The following is a 25,302-nucleotide window of genomic DNA, read 5'->3' on the forward strand; positions in this document are numbered from 1 at the left end:
AGTCTCCTCTTTTTTTTGCCTCACTTTGAGTGAGCTCAAAACATGCAGACACACACGCACGCACACACACGCACACGTGGAGACGCTGCGCTTCAAACGTGGACGCGCATTACGCAATCCGCGGGCATTCCGCAGCTCCAGAGGATCCTCCAGCGCGCAGGAGGTCTCGCGCCGCTGCGCGCATAAAGGCTGCCGAGGACAGATGGATTTGACACCGGGGAGCATCACCAGTGGCGCAGCTCTGCTTTTTCTCCAACCCGCGAAGACGGATTGTTAATATTAGCATTATTATGCTCTGCTGCTGACCAGAGACCTGATGGATATCTACAGCTCCACGCTCTCGCCGGCGGTGGACATCGGCGCAGGTTGTTATCTGCTGTTTGTGGGTGAGTAAACAAACAAATTCGTGTAACCAATGTGTGAGAGAGAAATAGTTTCATGTCTGGGTTGTATTTTTTACAAACAGGATCAAACTGCTTCAAATGATACTTTTCCATATTCCAGTTTTTACGCACGTTTGACTGGTGGATAAAACGTCTTTCTGGGATGTTGAACTCAAGAGAAAGTCTCACATTTTTCTCTTCAGAAACTCTGAGACGACACTTGGAGTTGCTTTCAAAAGCTTCTTCAATGGGGACCCGAGCACGTGATTAGGATAGAGTCCACCATGATAATGTTACTGTGGTGCAAGTTGACCGAAGGAAACCTACAAAGATGAGTGTGTCTGTGGGCTTTTAGGACCAAAAAGTGACTGTCAAGGAAATCGGTGCCACCGAGTGCCTCCAGGGTTTCATACACTTAAAGATAAAGAATGAATACTTACATTAATGACAGGAGTAGACGTGTCTAATCATACAGACAGAGATGCTTCTTTTATTAAAGAACATGGGGCTTTCCAAATTGAAGGCACACTCTCGGCTTGGACGGACGGGATAATGAATCCTTTATGAATCCCACAGTGGGGGAAAGGGTTGATCTGCAGTTTAGATGGGTGGGCAGCTGTGAAGCAACTTGGAGTTCAGGGTCTCGCTCCAGGATGCTTCATTCTGTACACGTGACTATCGATTGCTTCTGTCCATCCGGGGGGAGGGGAGAGGTCCCCCTCTGTTGCTCTCCTGCACCTCCAGGAAAAGGTTTTTTCCTGATCCCGCGTGATGTCCTGGGACAGGGGTGTCGTATGTGGACAGATTGCAAAGCCCTCCGAGGCAAATTTGTGTTTTGGGGCTGCGCAAAATGAACTGAATTCTACATGCAAACTACGAGGAGGACCAGCGACTGACTACCTTGTGGCTCCAGAAGGACTCTCCCCGTGAGCTGCAGCCGCCTTGATGTGCAGACTCGGCGATGTTTCAACCTCACATCAAGGTGGTGTGTTTTGTAGTGATCGACACAGTTCATAAGCCAAATCAGAAGTGTTCGTAAGCCCTTAAAGGAGAAAGAGAGTCAGCGGTTCAGTCGTGACTTCAACAGGAAGGGGCCGATCGTGCTCTCCGTCAAGCCACGAGAACAGTATAGATAGATAGATAGATAGATAGATAGATAGATAGATAGATAGATACGTAGATAGATAGATAGATAGATAGATACATAGATAGATAGATAGATAGATAGATAGATAGATAGATAGATAGATAGATAGATAGATAGATACATAGATAGATAGATAGATACATAGATAGATACATAGATAGATAGATAGATAGATACATAGATAGATAGATACATAGATAGATAGATAGATAGATAGATAGATAGATAGATAGATAGATAGATAGATAGATAGATAGATACATAGATAGATACATAGATAGATACATAGATACATAGATAGATACATAGATAGATAAATTGCCACAGTGGGGAAACCCATTTGTCATCAAACAACAGACTCATACAGACAAGGTTCACAGTGCACAACAGACAAGAACAAACACCAGAAAAGGCCGTATGAAACACGACAACAAGACACATAACCGAGAAAGAAAGAGGCTAGATTTTAATCTAAACACCACGACTAAAATGTTGTTCATTAAAAAGATCAAACTGCTGCCGGGACAAAAGAGCTTCTCAGTCACGAAGAGTAGCATTTAATTCACTGGTTAATGAACCGTTTACCATCTACAATTTAACCATTACATGTGAAGACTTCAATTAAGATTACCGTTAGCCGGGATTAAAGTTAGAGAATGCCTCCAGAGGGGAACATAAGACAAATGAGAGTGTGTGTGAATCCCCTGAGCCTTTCATATAAAACATGCGGGTGTTATGCTGTGTGTGTGTGTGTGTGTGTGTGCAGTGTACTGCAGTTCATTAGTGGACACGTTCAGCCACTTCTTGTGGTGAGCGTCGGCCCAGTGAGTCGCCCCTCTCTCGGTGCTTATTATTCCCAGCACGGGTGGTTTCGCAGAGAGATATGATTACTGTAACTACATGTTACAATCCTCAATCATTTCACATTTTCACATATCTGACTGACGGTAAAAAGCCGCCTCAAAACACAGCTGTCGACTAACACGCGGCGGGGAATCCTGCAGCTGGCAAAAGGGCTCACGTCCTCCTCATCCACAGGAGCGCTCTAATCTCACACAGGCAGCCAATGAGATCAAGCAGTGGTGTAACCAGCAATAGGATGTGACAGACACACACACACACACTCTCACACACACACACACACACACAGAGAACCTGCAGCCACAGATATCCATCTTCATTATCAGGCAGTAATTAGTGCTGAATACCCGACAGCAGATCAATAGATTTAAGGAGCGTAACTTTATGGCATCAAGCCCTGTTTTTCCCAAAACCTGAATGGTTAAAATAGACGTACTAAATTTGGATTATCTCCTCAATGACAAGCTCTATTTGAATAATTTAAAAAGTATAATACACAGAAACCTCTTGGGAAGATAGTGCCTTCATATATGTGCCACTGGTATATTTAGTTATAATAGTGCACCGAAAAGAAAAGATATGTAGATTTTTCAAAGAATTTATAATTAAAAGTTGTATTTTCTTATTGTAACTGTATTTTAATTTAATATATATCATAGCTCGATATGTTAAGAGTATCTGTGCGAGGTTTGGCTTTGATTGAGGGGTGATGCAATGAGACACCTTCGTGCAACACGACCTTCACATCGGACTTGTTTCCTGAGGGAGTCGCGCTTCAGCAATGACATTCACTCCACGTCTGCAGTTCATCTCTCTCTCGTCCGCCTGGAGGAGCGTCTTTGCGGTTGATTTGACATTAAAATAATGTAGCCTTTTTATTGGAAAATGTCAAGCGCTGCAACGGCATTAACTCATATAAAATGATGTGTGAGACGTGGCAAAGAACTGGGCTCCTAGTGCCCTCTGTCAACTTTCTATTCTTCTTCTCCTGGTACAATAAGACATCAGCTAACATTAATATCACATCACCCAACATTAAAATAACATCAGTCAACATTTACATGACAACAGCCAACAGCAATATAACATTTCATTTAGCTGACGCTTTTATCCAAAGCGACTTACAATAAGTGTGTTCAACCGTGAGTACAAACTCAGCACAACTAGAATCAGGAAAGCACAATTTCGTCAATAAAGTCAAACTACAAAGTGCTATCAGTAAGAGGCATTTCAGTGCTACAACGGTGCTACTTTCCTTCTGCAAGGTGTAGTCAAAATAGATCTGATCGATCTGTAGCACATCACCCTACCGGGTGATGTGTAGCATGGACCTACCGGGTGATGTGCAGCATGGACCTACAGGGTGATGTGTAGCATGGACCTACAGTGTGATGTGCAGCATGGACCTCTCGGCGGTTGTGCAGCATGGACCTCCAGGGTGATGTGCAGCATGGACCTACAGTGTGTTGTGTAGCATGGACCTACAGGCTGATGTGTAGCATGGACCTACAGGGTGTTGTGCAGCATGGACCTACAGGGTGTTGTTTAGCATGGACCTACAGGTTGTTGTGTAGCATGGACCTACAGGGTGATGTGTAGCATGGACCTACAGGGTGTTGTGCAGCATGGACCTACAGGGTGATGTGTAGCATGGACCTACAGGGTGTTGTGTAGCATGGACCTACAGTGTGTTGTGCAGCATGGACCTACAGGGTGATGTGTAGCATGGACCTACAGGTTGTTGTGTAGCATGGACCTACAGGGTGTTGTGTAGTATGGACCTACAGTGTGTTGTGCAGCATGGAACTACAGGGTGTTGTGTAGCATGGACCTACAGGTTGTTGTGTAGCATGGACCTACAGGGTGATGTGTAGCATGGACCTACAGTGTGTTGTGTAGCATGGACCTACAGGGTGTTATGCAGCATGGACCTACAGGGTGATGTGTAGCATGGACCTACAGGGTGTTGTGTAGCATGGACCTACAGTGTGTTGTGCAGCATGTACCTCCAGGGTGTTGTGCAGCATGGACCTACAGGGTGACGTGTCGCATGGACCTACAGGGTGTTGTGTAGCATGGACCTACAGTGTGGTTTGCAGCATGGACCTCCAGGGTGTTGTGCAGCATGGACCTACAGGGTGACGTGTCGCATGGACCTACAGGGTGTTGTGTAGCAATGGACCTTCAGAGACAGTGTGTTCCAAGACTAATGCCATTTTTAGTCAAAAGGAAGATAACCAGCGATGCCCCGCCCCTTTTTCTGACCCCAAATAACATCCATACTGCTCTTACTGATTTAATAGATTTGAGGTTTTAGGTAAATACATAATATTGTAACATTATGAATAATATTTTAAGTCAGCCCACACAAGGTTACGATGAGTCGCTCTAAAGAGAACAGGATCAAGATGTTTTATTTCATTTGATAGTATTTGATACATTCAATGCATGCATATTTTAATGTTTTAACTCATTAAAGCCTAAAATAACTTTAAAAAAAACCCTCTAGTTCAGAGGAAAACTTTAAAATATCATGCGTTACTATTATTATTCATCATATTATAATAAAAACTCCATTTTGAACAGACGTCTTTAAAGTAAAAAAGATATTCCATGCTTTATGGTTGTACAAAAATCATTGACTCATTGCTTTTGTAATGCATTTGTGTTGCTTTGAAACATCGCCGTTGTCCATGACGTTCATCTCACCACCTGCTGATCCCACTGCTCCCTTAACTCACCCCTATTAGACCCTAATTAAGCCCGGTCAGTATTATTATGAAGTGTGTCCTCATCAAACTCTTTTGTCCATTTTTCTGTAGAAAATTACCGATTGGCGACTGAAAGCTTTCTAAATATACTCATACACTCATGATTCTGCCTGCCTGGCTTTAGTGCAGGTCCATGAAATTACTTTTGCTTTCAGATTGTGCCTATTGACTGCCTGCTGCAGTCAAACACGGTAAATGTGTTTAATATTGTGTGTGTGTGTGTGTGTGTGTAACTTAATAAGGGCATGTTATTTAGAAGTTGAATGCAGCATTCATTTTAAATAACTCTATAAACAAAAGCCTTTTTCACTATGTCTGCATCCATGAACTCCTTAGTTACGTTACCCCAAGTTACCAGCACGTAGCCTCACTAGCTAACGTAAACTGACCTGGTCTCGCAGCAGAAAGGGGGAGCGGCTACGTTACCCCAAGTTACCAGCACGTAGCCTCACTAGCTAACGTAAACTGACCCGGTCTCGCAGCAGAAAGGGGGAGCGGCTACGTTACCAACACATAACCTTACTAGCTAACGCAAACTGATCCGGTCACGTTCCTGTAAAACAGTTTTCATTTCCGCTATCGACCATGGAAAATGAACAACTATTTTTGCGTTATACTTGTTGAGGAAGTCCCACAAACGTCGGAAAACATCAAACGCCCCCGTGTCTGGGCTCATAAATGATCTGTAGTCGCTCACAGCTTTGACTCCTCCAGGAACTGTGTAATAAGACGGTCAAAGACCTGCGGTCACTCGAGGTGTCTCCATTGATTCTCTTGTGGTTTTTGTTGCAGTGCGGTCAGAGCGATTGGCTGCACTTTCATGATTTTCGTGATTATCGACCAGCCGGAAGTGAACGGGTCACTGGTCATTGTGCTTAAGGATTACAAAAGCTGGCGCTGTCTGGTTTTTAGAGTCAGTTTGGAGGCAGAATGGGTCTGTCTCGGTGCGTCGTCAATGTCAATTTTATCAGATTTAAATCAAAAAGCTTCCACATAACGCAGATGGGGTGATGATGACACTAAAAGCCTGTTTAAAATGTAAAGGCTGTTAGCGTACACGTTCTCCACCGGCGGAGGAGGTGGGCGGGGTGAGTTACCGTTAGCAAGAGAGCGAGAGTTTGGAACACGGCGTCACTGACGAGTTCAAAGTGCTGAGAAATTATTCAGCACTGTCAAGACTAACTGGTTCATCTTAAAGCTGAAGGCAACTGAGCGTGAGCATACAGAGTGTTTCTAGCCATACAGAGTATGCTGTAGGTTAAACTGACGGTTCGCTTTACACAATAGTTCCCTTCACAAAAAAAGCCCACGGGATGTTTAGGCTGATGTAGATCACAAGTTCACGACCGTCTGGAGCAAACAAACTTTTATGATACTTAAACATTTATTCAACGAGAAAATGTCCCCCAAACAAACCCGACTTTTAGGATTTTTTTTACGCAGAAAATGGCATGAAGTGACGTCAGGCTAGAAAACAAACAGAGGGGGCATTCACTGATGTGTTATCGTAGGCGAAATGTTCAAATATCTTTAGCTTGTGTTAACCGCAGGCCTTATCTCTGGCATCAAACACAAAAACCCATTAAAAACAAAACACCACTGACTCTGAGACAAAGGAAATGGAATAGCAAAACCTTTCAGGATAAATTCCTCAAGCTAAGCACGGTACTCTATTTTTAGTGCTACAGTTCAGCAAAAACGTTTCTTATAACTCATTCAACACTTAGCTGATTCCCATAATTATTCTGAATGCTACTACAGCGGTAGTTGCCTCCTGAAAGCACATTACTTGGTAAAAAACTGTGAGCAATTGAGAACTCTAAAGGTGCCTGAAATGTATTGGTTTACTGTTGGGTTTAAGTGGTAGAAAAAGCCATGTCCAGTGTAAAATGTCAACTCTAAAGTGGATTTAATTCCGTACAACTTTTAGCTTTTTACGGCTAACGGAGTAGCGGATGTTCAGAGGAGGTGTTACGAATTACTAATGGACATGTGAAAGTAGCTGTGACATTTTAAAAACCCTAAGAGGAGCATTCAATTCCCTCTCTGACGTCTTTTTTTACTTCCGAGTCTGTAGATTTGCGTCCTTGCTCTGGACAAAGGGCAGTATTGACTGCGTTTCTTATCTCTCTGTAAAAATGTACACTGCGATATAAGGGTGTCGAATGCAACCCTCCTCCGCCATCTCTGTGACCTTCCTGCGTTGTTGGACGAGGTCAGAAATCTGGCATTTCTGTGCATTGAATTTTGCTCATTGCTATGTATTTATCCCCCTCCAACTCCCTCCTTTCCGTCTCAGCTGTTTTCTCCATCATAGGAAACCTGCTGGTCCTCATCATGGCGGTCAAAAGGTCGTCGAGGATGAAGCCGCCGGAGCTGCTGAGTGTCAATCTGGCGGTGACGGACCTCGGGGCGGCCGTCACCATGTACCCGCTGGCCGTGGCCTCTGCCTGGAGGCACCGCTGGCTCGGGGGGGACGCCACCTGCGTCTACTACGCCGTGGCGGGCTTCTTCTTCGGCATCGCCAGCATCATGAACCTCACCGGCTTGGCCGTCGTGCGCTTTATCGTGTCCCTCAATCTGCAGTCGCCCAGTGAGTAATGGAAAAAGGCTGGACTAACACAGATAAGTAGAACGCCGCCTGAGAAGTTGGCACTTTACGCAGCACCTTCGGACTCGCGGGAAATCTATAGTCAATGACCCAACGTCAGTGTTCAAGGGGTCAGTGTGGACGTGACGAGGGATTCGATCAGTAGCGATGAAAACCTATTTAATATTTCAGTGAAGGTTTTTGATAGCTGTCCTTAAAAAAAAGTAAAATAGCATTAGTATTAAAGTAGAAAAAGTATGTATGCATTCAAATTAGTATTTCTTTTTGATCAAACAAAGGAACCTGTGGTGACCACTCGAGTCTCTAAATTACAGATTTTCGGTCTTTTATGCTTCTTTACGCCAGTAGTTTGGCATTTTGGGAAATAAGCTTTATTTTTTCTTGCCAAAAGTTATCTGAGGAGATTGAGTCCATTCTCATGTTTTTCCAGTAAATAAATTGCTGTGGCCAGCAGCACCTCTAGCTTAGCTTAGCTTGAAAACTGGAAACATAGGGAAACAGTCAGCAAGACGAACTGTCCCTCCCTGTTTCCCATCTTTATTCTAAGCTAAGCTAACTAGCTGCTTGCTGTAGGCTTATTTTACTGGGCAGATGTGAGAGTAGTTGAGATTTTCCCGTCCCAATTATCGGCAAGAAAGCGAAACAGCATATTTTTCCAACATGTCAAAATATTCATAAGCACCCGGGTTGATCACTTTCTGTTTCACGAGCTGACATCTCAGCTCTCTCGTTGATGCCGTGCGTCAACACTGAAGAAGAAGAACACACTGTTATGACAGCTCACCTTGTCCAATCTGACAATAGCGAGAGTGATCTGGAGATAAAACAGACTAGCTTGACAGTGCTTGCAGGAGATAAGGGAATTAAGAGCAAGGGAAAGGTTAAAGCTCTTGACTCCAGGCTTAATATAAACAACCTCCTTTCGTGTGCATTAAGCGTGTCTTTTTCTTTTTTTTTTTTACATCAAAGCAAAAACTACCCAAAGCTTGTGATCACCAGAGCTCTTCCCGTCACGGCACAGTATAGGAATACTGCTGCCTTATTTGGATGTCTGCATCTCATGACATGCAAGCACCTGCACACGTGTGTCTGAATAAAAGGCGAGAAGGTCTTTAATGTGCAGTGAGGTTGAACGACCAACCAACTATTCCTCTTCTCTCTGCAGATGAGAAAATCAGCTGGAGGAAGGTGAAGATGCTGTGCTTGTGGACCTGGCTGTACGCTCTGGTGTGGGCCGTGTTCCCCTTCGTGGGCTGGGGGCGGTACGGCCCGGAGCCCTACGGCCTGTCCTGCTCCCTCGCCTGGGGACAAATGAAACACGAGGGCTTCTCTTTCGTCATCTCCCTGTTCTCCCTCAACCTCATCCTGCCGTCCGTCATCATCGTCTGCTGCTACTTCGGCATCGCCATCAAGCTTTACCACACCTACAGGATTTCGAAGAACAACAGCAACCGGATCCCCAATATTGTCAAGCTCCATCGGAGGCTGTTGGCGGTGAGTCGCTCTTCCTGACGAGACAGCGCTATTATTATAACGGGTCTGAGGTCGATCTGTGTAGGTTGAAGAGGACTTCATGAGGTCAAGCGAGAGGGGGCGTAACGTGAGGTTGCAGCTGTGGCTAGCGCTAGCGTGCAGTCATGCTACACTGGTGACAGTAAACAAGCCGGACAAAGTTTTCACTGCTAATTTACCAGACGGCTATAGTTAGCTAGCTGGCTCGCTAATTCCATAATGATTTCCTTTTTTTTATATAATTCCTTTGAGTACCAATAGTTGGGAGTCACTGGTAAAGAGGAGAACCGTTCCAAGCAAAACAAAAGTAAAGCTAACATTAAATCCTTAAAACCTTGAGCTAGCTCAGTTGCTGTGCAGCTGCAGTCGGCTAACGACTGGTTATTCTGTGTGTGGCACCTGCACAAATCTGTCAATAGTTTAATAACATGTGGAAAGTATTTAAGTTTGGATTGTTTAATTGACAAGCACCAGATGGAAGGTACAGGCGTCTCACTGAAGCTAATTAGTGGCCAAGTCCAAACTAAGCAAACAAACGGATTAAAATTTGATTTGTGGTTGAAGCATAGGAACCAAACACCTGCGCTGCACGAGCAACATGCAGCAACATGCAGAACATCAGAATCCAAAATGTGTGGGGTTTTCTTCTGACTCCATCCTCTCGCTCCCTTGCAGATCGCCGTGCTCATCAGCTTAGGCTTCGTGGTCTGCTGGTCGCCCTACGCCATCGTCAGCATGTGGTCCGTTTTGCACGACAGCGGCAGCATCCCGCCCGAAGTTAGCCTCCTGCCGTGCTTGTTCGCGAAGAGCTCCACCGTCTACAACCCCCTGATCTACTACATCTTCAGCCAGAGCTTCCGGAAGGAGGTGAAGCAGCTGTGGCTGTACTTCAGCTCCACCCTCTGCAACTTCTCCAACACCATCAACGACAGCAGCATTTACATGGTTAGCGTTAACGTCAAGTCCAATGTGCAAGAACTGACTGCTGCAAGAGAGATCACGGAGTGAAACATTTTGGATTGGAAGACAAGAAAGACTTTTTAGCCTCGTCAAGTGTTCTCTCGCACACGTTGTAGGTTTTGTGTTTTGTCCAGTCCAACAGGTGTGTGCAATCATAACATTACAAGCAGGTTAGCACTGGATTCTCATGTGTAAATAAATGAAAGGGCGTGTTGAAAGGGCATGTTTGCAGAAAATGTTGAAATCTGTGAAACTTAAATTCAAGCTATAGATTAGCGTCAAGTCTGTGCTCATCGGTGGTTTTAAAATAACAACGTCTAAACCCTTGTAGCCCAGAAATTAACCATTTTTCCAAGCATTTTTTCACACATTACAAACCAAAGGTCGTACAGCAGAATATGACACGCACAGAAAAAGTATTATTGAGCAGAAAAAAGAAAAGTTTGTTTCTTTAATGCTTTCGGTTCAATATGTGATACTCTTAATGTGCTTTTTAATTTTGTGGCACCAAATCACTATCTTTTAGAGGGGGAATCCCTTATAGTATACGTGCTAATTGTAAATTAAGTGACAGATGGTAAATCATGTTTCACAAGTCTGCCTCTAAAAATGTTTACAAAAATAACACATATTGTCCATGTTTACCCTAAATAATGAATGTATACGTTGGCTTCTCATACCAATCTAAATGTTGTCTAGAATAGAGAATGTGAGCAGCTATTATATTTTAAGAACAAGATAAGATTGTCACTCTTAATTACAAAAACATTTGGACCAGATATTGTATTTATTTAAATTGCCAAGTATCGCCATTAGACTGGTTCTAACGAAAATACTTTTAGGGCTCTTTTTTTGGACGGTTTGATATTTTGGGGAAAATGCACAGTTGGTTTCTTAGAGAGGATTTCATAAGAACATTATTAACACCATTTTACATTTTTGTTTTGCGTCTGCCCGCTAGCGTAGCCTAGCATAGAGACTATAAATATAAAGCTATAGCCGGAAGCCTGTTAGCGTAGCCTAGCATAAAGACTATAAACAGGGGGAAACCGCTAACTTAGCTATGTCTGAGAAAGTGACAAAAATCGGCCGAGAAAGGGGATTTTCAGCTTCAGTTTGTGTGAAGAAAACAAATGAGATAACACAGACATGTTGAAGGGTTACTTTCTTCCCATGTTTTTGTTTTTTAAGTGACCAACAATTGGTCCGTTATTGCGCAAGACAGCTGCAGATTAGACGAGACTAGCTAGCTAGTGGTGGTGGCTTTATGTTAGCGACACAGGAGATAAATCAAGTTAGTCTATTTCCCCAAATGTCAAACGTTGTATTTGGAGGTTTTTTAACGTGGAGTCGAGCGAGAGAGTTCACGTGTTACGTTGGAAACAGTGGTGAACGAAACAGCCTGCTAACTCCCCTGCATTAGCATTATCGGGTTTGCTAAGTTAGCCTGAACGTGAGGCACAAAAAGCTACCTCAAACTTTTACTTTACGGTTCTTAGTGTATATATATATATATATATATACATATATATATATATATATATATATATATATATATATATATATATATATATATATATATAAATAGGTTTTGTTTTTTGCCTTATAATTGGATTTTCTTTAATATTTTTAATTAATTTTTTTTAAAGCTTTCAATCAAGGTTTATCATTTAAAATCATTTGCAGCCTCGTAAACCCTCTAGAACTATGGGAACAAAAGCTATTTTTTAAGTCAGCGTAGCCGTTTTCATCATGTCACAGGGGTATTAACTAAATTCCCATGACAGTGTACCGCCTGTCGTCACTGCTCCAGAACAGCAGCACTTCATTGTAGATTAACCAGCCTTGAAAGTGGATGTTGTGATAATCATGTCAGCTCACACTACACACCCTGCCTGTGAGAACTGTTGCTTTGCTCAGGGATTATTATTTGTTTCTTCATTTATATATATATCCACTGCAAGCAATTCCCTTTTTAAACTTCCCCTTTCAATGAGCTCGACTGACAAAATAATGCTAGTTTTTTTGCCGTGTCGTGTAGCTTCCTTTGCGTCCTCTTGTGAGCACCGTCGACTGTGTTGAATTATTCAAAAACACAATTGTAAATGTAGAGCTATGAACACTCAACATATTTGTGTGTGCAATCCATTGGTCATGTTTGGGAATAAACACTGACTGAACACAATACGACAGTGAAAGATTAATTCACCGTGATAGGATCGCTCAATCACACGTCAAGGGGAACAAACTATCATCTGTAGAGCGAGAGGTATATTCTTCTTGAGATCTGGCATTTACATATGTTTTCTGAAGTCCAAGACAGCCAGAGGATGGCAAAAAATCTGTCAACGAGTGTATGAGTCTATCTTAAGCCTGTCCCAAATGTCAATGTGTAAATTTGCATACATTCCACGTACACACACATAAACACAAACATACTTTTTCATGCACTATGAAAATGTTAAACACAGCTTAAGTGTGACACCCACAGTGGCTTGAAATAAAAATAAACTATGTTTACACATGAGGAAATGGAAAAGTGGAGAACCTCAACTTAAAATGTCAACCTTTGGAAATTGTTTGTGAGAACCGTGTCAGACACATTTCGGGGTCGTGCTCATTATGTCCGCTAGCTGCTTGAAGCTACATTAGCTGCTACTAGCGTCACACTCATAACGCATCCACCTGTTGCTGGCCAAGTTGCTTTGTGGGTAATGTAGGCACTAGTTGTTTTTTTTGACAAAAAACAAATTTAAAAGAAGATTTTATATATATATATATATATATATATATATATATATATATATATATATATATATATATATATATATATATAAATAAATAATTGGGAAGACTCCATGAGTAACTAACAGTGCTTACTGGGCAGAAAAAATACAATAGTGATATAAAATGCTTATATTTATTGCCATGCAGTTCAAACCTACTTAAAAAAAACACTTTCATTTCCAAAAAGAATACTAAACAACAAAGATAATGCGCAGTATCTTCATACACAGTCACATACTTTATTAGAACAAAGAGCACTTCAGAATCACTCGTACGAAAACGCTATCATCAATGAGATTGCGGCCACTGTTTCATCTCTGAGCTGAAGAGGATGAATTAAACATGACGGGAGAGAGAAGAAGAAGAAAAAACACTTTCAACAACGGAAAATCCACCCTTGGGTGGATAAGATATTTCTCTTGATGCGTGTTTCTACCTAACCACCGGCAACGTGCTGACGACGCCCCGCTGTATAGTTGAAAATTCCACACACATTTCACAATAAAAGTTCAAAGTAGGTTTATTGTGTTGCAAAAATAACAAGGTGCCATGGTACTGTTGTATGTTTGTTTAGCATTTACTAATTTAATTAAATGTAGTGTTAAATTTATCATGATTTTATAGTTTAATTTAAATTTGAAGTACGCCTCTTATGTTATAGCATTTCTAGGATATTTACACCACAGCAGTTCACACACACATGGCTTGCTGCAAAAGGCGGAAATCACCATTTATCTGACTGCAGAGCTCGTGTGGGACATGATTTCTTTAGCTTTTAAGTGACAGCGGTCAACGAGCAAAACTAAACACCACATTTGTGACCATAACTTTGTGTTCTTTGGGACGTTACAGGACCAAAATCGGCAAACTGAGGACATCAAATGCAATGTTAGTACAATACCAACTGTTTTTTAATCTTTTTGACTGCTGTACATTCTGTTACTAATTTTTCTTTCTTTTACAATCTCATGAGTCACCGATTCTGTACAAAAAGTGTGAGCTCCCGGCTTTGCGGCTTCGTCGTTGGTGCCGGCGTGAAAGGGACAGTCCTCGGAGGCTGGAGTGCGATCACAAGGTCTGCCGGAGGTTTTCCAGACTCTTCTCGATGCTGTCTATCACCTCCACGGCGGCTTGCGGGATCCTGGTTCCCGGGCCGAAGATGGCGCACACGCCGCTCTGGTACAAGAACTCGTAGTCCTGCGAAACACACGGAGGCGGGAACACAGTTCACACGGACTGTTAATGAGCAGCGCGTGTAGAGAAAGAAGAAAGCAGAATTATGCTCGAAAAGAAAAAGGGATGAGAATAAGAGCAGATATAATTAGGAATGAGCCTGCGCCGCTTGTCATCAAAGGCATTAGTGCGCTGTAACAGGAGAGATGGACTCTTTGGCCACATGACGGCAGGATGACGTCGCATCTGCAGTTTTTCGAGCGGTCGAGTAGTTTTTCCCATCAGCTTCTGATGAGGCCCAGTGAAAGGTGGCTTCATCAGCGTGAATGCTCACTGTGTGTGTGTGTGTGTGTGTGTGTGTGTGTGTGTGTGTGTGTGTGTGGGTGGAGGGTTGTAATCATCAAGCTGACTCAGGCAACTCCCGCAACCTAAGGCTCCTTTTAAAAAAGAAGATAAAATCCTGAAGAGCCGTCTTTGAATTCCTGAAAGAAAACGGCCCCCCGAGTTCTGAGAAATTGCTTCACTTTTATTGACTTTGAAAGACGCCAAACATTCTCCGACCTTATCAGAAAACCTTCGCTCGATGCATCCACAGACACACAACAAACAAAAAAAAACAAACAAAAAACCTAATTGGCTGATATGGTAAAAAAAAAAGGTTACCTGCGGTGGGATGACGCCTCCGCAGATGACGAGGATATCGGGCCTGTTGAGCTTCCGCAGTTCCTTGAGGAGCTCGGGGACGAGCGTCTTGTGACCGGCGGCGAGCGTGCTGACCCCGACGCAGTGCACGTCCGCATCCACCGCCTGCTGGGCGACCTCCAGGGGCGTCTGTCGAGCCGGCGGAAGAGAGAGAAACACGACTCTGAGAGAGGTTTACCAACCAAGAGAGGACAAAACACGACAATGTTCTCATCTGCTGCTCGTGCTGCCATCATTTTTAAAGCGCCACGTCCACATCGCCTTCAGACGACAGTGAAATGTTCGGGTACGTTAGGTTTTATACGTTTAACACTGAGAACACGAGCCCTGAAACTGCTCGCAGACCCGTCTTACAGCAAATTAATCGGTATCCGGCTCAGGATGTTATGGCATTTTTAATCAAATGTCGTTCAAAAAGTCCCTTTTCAAATATGATCTAATCACATATCGTACGTAGGGAGCCAAACTATAATTAAGAAGCTACTTCCTCTTGTTGGAGCAGACGTAGATGAAGACTGTTTTGGTCCACGGGTAAATCCTAAGTAACCTTTAAAACTGTAACTATATGAGCTTTAAATGCATGTTAAAATGGTCTTTTTTTGTGTGTGTGTGTGTGTGTTCTCCGTTCCACTGCCGGACCTGAAACAGCGGCCCGATGTCCACGTCGAAGCCCAGGTCGGCGAACCCCGTGGCGATGACTTTGGCTCCCCGGTCGTGACCGTCCTGCCCCATCTTCGCCACCAGCAGGCGAGGGTTCCTGCCCTCGTGCTTCTTGAAATCGGCGACTCTGTGGTGAAAGGAATCAACCGGTGCAATCGCTCCGAGTATAATGATTGTCAATATGCTAATTTGGGTTTGTTTGCTACCTGGTGAGGGTGCCGACGATCTCCTCGTTGTCCCCGAACTCGCTGCGGTACGCCCCGCTCACCATCCTGGTGCTGGCTTTGTGCTCGCCGAACACGACCTTCATGGCGTCGGTGATCTCACCGACTGAACATCTGAAATATATGTTTTTAGATTAAATCAAGCTTAATTCAATGTGTTTCACTGCACGATGATGAATAAGAAAAGGTACAGTACATTACGTAATGTACAGTACAATATGTAAGGTAATGAACAGTACATTATGTAATGTACCGTAAATTACCTTACATATTGTACTGTACATTATGTAATGTACTGTACATTACAGTACATAATGTACTGTACATTACATAATGTACTGTACATTACATAATGTACTGTACATTACAGTACATATAGTACTGTACATTATGTAATGTACTGTACATTACAGTACATTACATATTGTACTGTACATTATGTAATGTACTGTCCATTACAGTACATAATGTACTGTACATTACGTAATGTACTGTACATTACAGTACATATTGTACTGTACATTATGTAATGTACTGTACATTACGTAATGTACTGTAATGTACAGTACATTACGTAATGTACAGTACAATATGTAAGGTAATGAACAGTACATTATGTAATGTAAATTACCTTACATATTGTACTGTACATTACTTATTGTACAGTACATTACAGTACATTACCTTACGTAATGTACATTATGTAAGGTAATGTACCGTAATGTAAGTACTTTTATACACATTTTTATTTTATACCATCTGGATATTTATAATTCTTCTTACTGTTTCATTCTGTTTTATTACTGTATATTTATCTTACTTTATTTTTTATCTTTATAGATATGTGAGCTGCTGTTATCCTATAATTTCCAGGCTGAGGGCTCTCTTCTCGTAATCCAGTGACTTCATTTGTTCCGTTATATTTTTACTGTTCTCGTAAAACTGAACGCCATGTTTTTCCTTTTATTATCTGTGGCATTTATTTACCGGCAGAAAGATGTTGATGATGTCTCATTTTTCATCGCTGTCGTCGCGAGGATAATTTACTATTTTCAAAGCAACCGTCAAGTGACTTCGGGGTAATTTACTTCTTATTCCTGTCCAGGTTCGTGGAAGCGGGGACCGAATCCTCCGTACTTGTGTTCATATCGAAACGCTCGAAGGTCTAACGGCAGAAACCCAGCATGGGACGCTGAAGCGGTCGCAGATAACACAGACTTGTGACGTAAATCTCTGTTATGCCGTGCTGGTGCCTCTCATCATGAGGTCTGTGATCAGCATGTGGGCTCTTTTGTCAAACCCTCTGTGTGTGTGTGTGTGTGTGTGTGTGTGTCATAACGCATAAAACTGCAGTACAGGTTTTGATTAATGTCGTTTCATGCCTTTACATTACAAATAAATCTGATTATAAGTATTTTAGCAGCCGTAAAAAGACATTCATCAAGCTTAATTGAAAACATCTGTATCTAAATATTTGTAATTTAGCTAAACGCAGCTTTCTAATTCCACAGTCTATGGATTACTATCTGATGTATTAGTGGAAATGTACACACCTGGCTCGTGAGGCATCCACAGCCAGGCCCAAAAGGTTGCCCTCCCCGGTTCGGGCACACTCCTCAATGGCTGCCAGGCACTTCTTCGCTGCCTCTGGGTCTCGACTTTCTCTCACCTACAACAGAGAACGGACACGAAAATGAACGTAAACATAGTATTTGAAGTTTCTTTTGTTGTATCCGTCTACTTAGTTTGCCAGATGTTGGTACGTTTCTTGTATCATTAATTCAGACATGGAAACTGTGAAGCACAATATTGGAAGAATACTGTAAAATGTGGATTTAGTTTGCCTTCTGCACGACGGGATGCATCCGACTCCCTTCACTATCTCCGGTCTGTCTTTGCTGTTAACAATGCAACAGTGTGTGTGCGTGTGTGTCTTTGTACTGTATATCAAACCTTAAGTCATTGCAACACAATACATAAAGTCTCCAGTGTGTAGGAGGTGCCGTCTTTGCATGCCATGGTGTACATTGCATTGTAAACAGCGTTATTCTTTAGATACCAGACATTCATGGAACACTGACCTTCTTCAGTTTATCAATCTGTTTCTGACGCACTGTTGTGTTATCTATCGCCAGCACCTCCACCGTCTCCTCCTTTTCTAGGCGGTACTTGTTCACCCCGACAATGACCTCCGATCCTGCAGAACAACAAGGTGGAGAGATTATACAGCGACATGAAACTAACTCTCAGGGTGTTATCTAAGGAGCAGAATGAGGGACTTTAAAAAAAGTCTCGACAAAGAAAGCAAATATTGGTGGTGCAGCACAACATTAAAACATATATACTTGAGAAGATTACAAGCCAGTATGAATGAAGACAAACAAGATTCCAGAGCAAAGTACAACAGAAGTTAATGTATATGCTGTGTTGACTCCTGCCTGCATCTATCAGAATTCAAGTACTGCCAGAAGTGGAAACTCGTGGCAACAGCAGCAGAGATGCTGCCGGGGTGACGCACTGAATGCCAAGTGATCATCGATGAGTGCAAGCCACGGGGGGGTTTTGAAGGAAAGCTCCACGGTGTGTGACGGTGTGTGTCTCGCGCTCCAGCGCAAACACTTCTGGTGATGTGCGACGAAAGAAGAAATCCCACAGAAATGCAAAGGCAACAATGTTGAGCTCCCCGATAACAACCGCATCACCCAGCTCCTCCGAACCTGAGCCGCCAGGTGGTGGGAAGACACGCCCAAAACAAACTAGCCACCGCCAACGGTGAGCAGTATGCATGTATGCATACACATGTGTATGTATGTATGTATGTATGTATGTATGTATGTATGTATGTATGTATGTATGTATGTATGTATGTATGTATGTATGTATGTATGTATGCATGCATGTATGCATGTATGCATTCATGCATTCATGTCTGTACATATGCATGTATGTATGCATGTATGTATGTATGCATGAACGTATGCATGAATGTATGCATGCATGTATGAACGTATGCATGAACATATGCATGCATGTAAGTATGCACCTACGTATGCGTGCGTGTGTGTGTATATATATATATATATATATATATGTGTGTTTATGTATGTATATATATGTACACATACAAATATATACATACATACATACATACATACATACATACATACATACATACATACATACATATATATATCATCAGGAACTCTTTAAAAAAAAAAAAAGTCAAACAAGACCAAGATTTATAAGCTATAACCTACAAAAATGAAAAATTTAAATGTCTTGGGTTAAGACATTGAATAAATTAGAAAATATCAGGCGGGATGATGGCATTGACGTTGCATTGCAGCTCCAGTAAGTGAAGCAAGAAGCCCTGGGGGCAGAGGAGGGGGATTAAAAAAAGATGAAAGAACGAGGGGCTTTAAGCCAATAAGCTCGTGACATATTCCTCCGGTCGTACCTGAGTCGATGCGGGCCTGCCGGCGAGCAGCACACTCTTCGATGCGAAGTTTAGGGATGCCCTCCGCCACCGCTCTGGCCATGCCTCCCACCTCTTCGATTTCTTTAATGAACTATAGAAAAAAAAAGGAAAAAGCAGATGAATTCGCCTCTGGCTGTGCTGTAAACGCTGCTCTGATGGCGGTGGAAGGAAGCCGAGGCTTCGACCCACACGGCCCTACGACAGACCTTCAAAGCCGTGTTGTAGACGTCGTCCGTGAGAGCTTCCATCATGTGCGACCCCCCCCAGGGATCGGCGACTTTGGGGATGCCCGACTCCTCCTGGATGATGATCTGCGTGTTCCTGGCGATGCGAGCGCTCTTCACCGTGGGCAAACCCAGAGCTTCGTCGAACGAGTTGGTGTGAAGCGACTGGGTGCCCCCGAACACGGCGGCCATGGCCTCGATCACCGTCCGGACCACGTTGTTGTACGGGTCCTGAGAGGAGGGTTCACGGGAGAGCGTTACGCGTTAGTATTCGTTGATCTGGAGACAAAAAGGACGTTCAAACGCCAAACCTGTTCGGTGAGGGACCAGCCTGAGGTCTGGCAGTGTGTGCGGAGCAGCAGAGATTTGGCGTTTTTGGGCTGGAAGTTCTCTTCAATGAGCGTGGCCCACAGCCTCCTGCCCGCCCTCAGCTTGGCGATCTCCATGTAGAAATTCATCCCGATGCCCCAGAAAAACGACAACCTGGCAGACACATACACACACACACACACACACACACGAACACACACACACAAGACAATGAAAGAGAGAAGTTAATTTACATAACTGAAAATAGAAAAAGAGAGCTAAAAAATTGCTTAATTCTATATTTTGAGCGTTAATATAGCAACGCACAACTATTCTGAAAAGATACAGAGCAATAGTGTCTTCCGCTGTGTGTGTGTTTGTGTGTGTGTTGTTAACCAAGCTTCTCCCCGCTTTGTTTACATGGCCGGGATGGCTTTTAAGAGCATTTGCATGTGAGCGTGCTCTACTGGCTGACTGGCAGAAATGCCCAAATATGTAAGATTCAACCTTGAACGTCTCTATCACAGATTGTGAGATTGTTTTTTCTTGTGCACACTACATATACAAATACATATACACACACACACACAAGCAATTCTTAGATGTTATGAATACGTTATGGATTTATGGAGAAAAGACTACGAGTCATAATATGGATCAAACATAGCCTTAATTATCTGATATTGACTGAGTTATAAAGGGCATCAACCAGCTGTGTGAAGCGAGCCGGTCAAACTAACGATGCGGCACAGCGTGGAGTTCAAAAATAAAATAATAACTACCGCTATAAGGGATATATAACTTCTACCCTCCACCCTCCAACTGGACGGCACGAGTTCTTTCCTTTGCTCCAAAATAACCCGATAAGACGGCGACCCTAAAAAACCCATCATGAGGGCACGAAAACGCAGAGTCTGTCAGAGTAACATCATTAAGTTTCAGTCTTGGTGTGCGGCCGAGGGGCACCGTGCGAGCAAATAGCTCAAGGGAGGAAGCACAATAGCCTGACATCTTTGTATTGATTCAGGGGCGGCCGTCTGGAGAACTGGGCCTCCACAGATGTTCCCGGGGATTGCATGCGCAAGTAACTCCGCCATTATTCGAGCACATTGACACACGGAGGGAAGATAATGGAAGTACAATGAAAAGGGGACAGGTATTGGACGGCGGGCAGCCGTCGGTGAAATGGCACAGTTTGTGTAATTGACTGAAAAGAAGACCATTTCCTGTCGTCGGCTCTTCGTTATAGATTGTTCCGCTGAGAAGGGAGGCGAGGGGGGGAAAAGGTCACTCGACAGAGCGGCCGGTGCGCTGAGCCGCGGAGATTCACATCAAAGATGCATTATGGATAACAACAAGAATACCGAAAGAGCAAGAAGCAAATAACAGCGAAGGATGTCAATAAACACGCCCGATATTTACTTCCTTCTGTCTCTTAAATCCATACTACACGCTTTATGTTGAGCTCAAAATATTCACATGAACCACTTTTCATCCGGCTTTAATTGCTCTGCAGATTCTGTGTGTGTGTGAGGAGCATCTGCTGTTTCCACAAATAAAAAGGAAGGCTATTATTTAAAGCAGTTAAATGCACATTGAAGTGATTTTGCACGATGGATTAGATGGCACAACATTTTAGAGTGAGAGTTGGAATATTCACCTGGGTAAGTTATTGACTGACAGCACGAGCGTAAAAAAAAATAATCGATTGTCAAAGTGAACGTCGTCCCAGCAAACCGCTGATTAAACCAGTAACACCATCTGCTGACACCGGAGGTGCTAAGAGCCAAGTCACACCTCATAGATGCAGGTGTCATAGTCGACATAATGTGTCAGTGCCGCCCTCCAGCAGCAACGCCGCTGACGAAGGTCCGTGAATTATTTATTCACCTTATATCCATCTACTGTGCTTTGCATAAGGAACTGAACTCACACAAAATAAGACTTTTAAAATACTTTATCCTGATTCAAATTTTTCCATCTTCAAAAAGGGTATTTTGCGCCAGTTAGCTTAAACTTCAATATTCTTCATTTTTACATTGTGCATAATACAAATCAAGAAGCTACGAGCTTCTTTACAGCTCTTCCTTTATAAATATTGTCCGGCATATTGCGGGCCAGTGTGACGCGTTCATTGGGGGAATCTAGAATGAAACGATATATATAAAAAGTGGATTATCCGGCTGTCGCGGTGAGCCACAAATAAGCAAATGCAAGCTGTTCTTCTCGATGAGTAACAAGGTGTGAATATTCTGTACCTCGGGGCGAACTCGTCGATGGTTAATCCAGCTTTCAGGCCGGTGCGGCAGTACTCCAGGCCGTTAGCGATGGTGTAGGCGACTTCCAGGATGGCGTCGGCTCCAGCCTCCTGAAGGTGGTAGCCGCTGATGGATATGGAGTTGAACTTGGGCATGTGCTGGCGACACGGAGAGTCATTGGAATCAGCTGAACTCCCTATACCAAGAGCAATGTTACATTTAGAAAAACACGGCGTAAAAAGCAGATTACCTCGGAGGTGTACGCGAAGATGTCTGCGATGGCGTGCATGGAAGGCTCCGGGGGGAAGATGTAGGTGTTGCGCACCATGAACTCCTTCAAAATATCATTCTGAATGGTGCCGGTGAGTTTGGCTTTAGACACGCCCTGCTCTTCGCCGGTCACGATGAACATGGCCAGCACGGGGATGACGGCTCCGTTCATCGTCATCGAAACGGACATCTTCTCCAGCGGGATTTCGTCGAACAGCATCTTCATGTCTTCGACCGTGTCTATCGCGACGCCGGCCATGCCGACGTCGCCGTGGACCCGCGGGTTGTCGGAGTCGTAGCCGCGGTGCGTCGGGAGGTCGAAGGCCACGGAGAGACCCTGCTGTCCAGCTGGAAGGAAAAGGGAAGAAGAGACCGTGGATTAGAGACTCAGAAGTAATAGATTGGAGCTCAAGAGAGAGAACGCCGACAGTCGGCTTTCAGCCTGTGGCGAGAGACGAACGAACAAACAGCCCGAAGGCACAAACAACACCGAGGATTCAACTTCGAATGCTGAAATAAGAAATAATTGGTCTTTATTCTCAACTACTCTGGCTTCTAAAACTGAAGCTTTGATGCGTGTTCTCTTTGACTCAATTCAAAGTGGTAAACTTAAGACAGCAATTCCCCCTTTGTATTATTTTCCCTTGTTGTATAAGTTGACTGACATTTGAATAACAAGCATTTGTAGTCAGGCCTTCAATGCTTTGACAACCGTTTGAAGGCTTAAAGCTCCTCTTTCAACCATACAATATCAGCATGACATGTACATGGGTTTACAATGCAGTCTTCTCATCTTCTTTAACCTTGTTTTATAGTTATTCTGTGCAACTCAAAGTGTAACTTCTTGTATAATTATGCTTGAATCTATTGTGTTTCAAGTAGAAATGTAAAGTATCTACCTTTGATGTTGTCTTTGTAGAACTTGTTGCTCTCCTCCACGGTGCTGAAGCCAGCATACTGCCTGATAGTCCACGGTCTGTTGGAGTACATGGTGGGATAGGGCCCCCTAGTGTAGGGAAACACTCCCGGCAACTCATCTGGCCGGTCCGCCGAGTCCGCTTTGGTGTACACGGGCTTAATGTCGAGTCCCTCGGGCGTGCGCCAGATCAGATCTTCCGGGTTCTTCCCCTTCAGCTGTTTCTTAGCCAGGGCGGCCCATTCCGGGTGCAGCTCGCTGCGGTCCCGACGCGGCGCTGACGCGTGGAGCAGAGAGCGGCTCGCGTGCGCCGAGGCGACTGAGGCTCTCGCCAGGCGCCGGGCGGCCATCGCTGCGCACGATCTCTGTGCAGTCAGCATGCTTCAAGGTCGACTCAATCAGACGCGCATTGGATCACCTGACGGAGACAACGACAAACGGATTGGAGGTGGAGAACGATGCCGGAGTCAAACTGGAGTTTGTGGTGGAGATGTCTGAGAGGAGGATGATGAGGAAACTACTCAGTATTCTGGACATTGCCTCTCATCACCTGACCGCCACACTGAAGTCACTTTATAGGACATTCAGGAAGTCTTTTCCACCTCTCGTCATCACTTCATAGAACTTTTAACGTCTAAAAGTCTACTACTTTTTCAATATCATTGACAATATCTCTCTCAGGACCATGAGGCACATTAGTTTTTTTGTACTTTTTGTTGTTATATTTAACTTTTTCAGTTTAATTTTTGTCCCTTTTTTCTACTCGTATTGCTATTGTGTTCTATTTTGCAATGATGACAGTTTTATTTTTTTGACACTTAATCATTGTTATTCTATTGTTCATATACGTTGACACAAGAATTTGCTTTGGGATGAATAAAGTTTTGTCATATCTTATCTTATATTCGCACTGTTAGGAGAGAGACAGTAAATAGCACATGGATTAAATTCATCCTATTACAACACATATGAAGATAAAGTCACAGCAAACCCATCAGAAATATATCATATTAATGTTTCCTATCTAAGGAACAAAAACAATATGATAATGTATGAGTTATTAACTCGAGAATGTAATATTTGTTGTATTGCAGCATAAATATCATGCAACAAGCAGCGTTTCTTTCTTCCAGTGGGGCATATTAGTGTTAGTGTCTTTCTCTTTGCTCACATGTGCAGTTGGATGACACACAAGTGCCCTTCACAGACAAAACACCCCAGACCGTGTCGCACTGACTTCCGCTTAAACAACAGCTATTCAATGACATTTGAGAACTCAAAACAAAAGAACAATTCTAGCTTTTGTGAATGTCACGAGGAGCAGCAGCCCAATGACGTTTGGACTCTTATGCAAACTGGGACACGAAGGTTAACTCCTCATGAAGTTACTGCCCAGTCAGTCAGCCATGTTGGGAATACTTAGTGCAGGTTTTGGGGCATATCTGACCCATAACTTACATGTAATGCTGACACTTAAGCTAACAGATGACATTGTTGCAACGTTTAACAGCGACAACGGTTACGGTGTAGCTAGCTAGCTTAGCTTAGCCCCCCGAACTAGCCTCGTATCCTCTTTGAGAAAGTCAAACTGCATATAATGATAACATCTTCAGTAAGTAGTACACACACAAAAAGGCAAACGTCCACTTTAATGTTGACGTGACGTGACGTAAGCTATGCCATAACCGTGAGCTGCGTTAACCTAGCTAACCGTGGATGTTAGCTCGCGCTATTAGCAATTGCATCTAGCGTTAGACACTTTTTTAAACTGAATTAACGTTGACTGTGTATTGTTTTACATTCATTAACATCGTTTGCTGACCTTGCCGTCTGTTGTGCTTTTTCAACGGGGCCGAAAAGGCGTGTGTCCGTGCGTCCAATGAAGTTTCATAACAACCCCGGTGAGCCAATAGCCAGCGATGGGTGAGGAGGTGAACTTTGACCTCTGAACCCGGAAGTAAATATGAAAGAAGTAAAAAACAAAATCGTTGAATTGCCCGTAATGTGTTATTTAAAATTACACAATACTAGATAAGTCTGTTCATCACATTTGCTT

General features: G+C 43.3%; 2 protein-coding genes across 2 annotated transcripts; one reads left to right on the forward strand and one right to left on the reverse strand.

Annotated features, from left to right (window-relative positions):
- Positions 1-316: 316 nt before the first annotated feature.
- On the forward strand, positions 317-11,730 carry opn8b (opsin 8, group member b). Its single transcript, XM_068577500.1, has 4 exons — positions 317-386; positions 7,462-7,755; positions 8,939-9,267; positions 9,961-11,730. Exons 1-4 carry the CDS (start codon positions 317-319, stop codon positions 10,291-10,293), a joined length of 1,026 nt encoding a protein of 341 aa, XP_068433601.1. The 3' UTR covers positions 10,294-11,730.
- A 1,421-nt stretch (positions 11,731-13,151) lies between these two features.
- mmut (methylmalonyl CoA mutase) lies at positions 13,152-25,197 on the reverse strand. Its single transcript, XM_068577584.1, has 13 exons — positions 25,069-25,197; positions 23,230-23,664; positions 22,311-22,678; positions 22,061-22,218; positions 19,805-19,976; positions 19,476-19,724; positions 19,249-19,360; positions 17,873-17,988; positions 17,345-17,460; positions 15,774-15,905; positions 15,547-15,694; positions 14,869-15,036; positions 13,152-14,229 (listed from the first exon to the last, which is right to left on the reverse strand). Exons 2-13 carry the CDS (start codon positions 23,624-23,626, stop codon positions 14,101-14,103), a joined length of 2,265 nt encoding a protein of 754 aa, XP_068433685.1. The 5' UTR covers positions 23,627-23,664; positions 25,069-25,197; the 3' UTR covers positions 13,152-14,100.
- Positions 25,198-25,302: the final 105 nt, after the last annotated feature.

This window comes from Clinocottus analis, unplaced genomic scaffold (genome assembly GCF_023055335.1).
Source record: "Clinocottus analis isolate CAN_PGR_092001 unplaced genomic scaffold, fCliAna1.0.p SCAF_15, whole genome shotgun sequence".
NCBI lineage: Eukaryota > Metazoa > Chordata > Actinopteri > Perciformes > Cottidae > Clinocottus > Clinocottus analis.

What these genes read in the sequence shown, in the direction of transcription:
- opn8b (XM_068577500.1), top strand. Translation starts at nt 317, where the DNA reads ATGGATATCTACAGCTCCACGCTCTCGCCGGCGGTGGACATCGGCGCA. An exon ending in TTGTTATCTGCTGTTTGTGG is followed by an intron (nt 387 to 7,461) that starts GTGAGTAAACAA and finishes TTTCCGTCTCAG; the next exon opens with CTGTTTTCTCCATCATAGGA. An exon ending in CCTCAATCTGCAGTCGCCCA is followed by an intron (nt 7,756 to 8,938) that starts GTGAGTAATGGA and finishes TTCTCTCTGCAG; the next exon opens with ATGAGAAAATCAGCTGGAGG.
- mmut (XM_068577584.1), bottom strand. Translation starts at nt 23,626, where the DNA reads ATGCTGACTGCACAGAGATCGTGCGCAGCGATGGCCGCCCGGCGCCTG. An exon ending in ATCGACGAGTTCGCCCCGAG is followed by an intron (nt 19,977 to 22,060) that starts GTACAGAATATT and finishes TGTGTCTGCCAG; the next exon opens with GTTGTCGTTTTTCTGGGGCA. An exon ending in GCAGGCCCGCATCGACTCAG is followed by an intron (nt 17,989 to 19,248) that starts GTACGACCGGAG and finishes GTTGTTCTGCAG; the next exon opens with GATCGGAGGTCATTGTCGGG.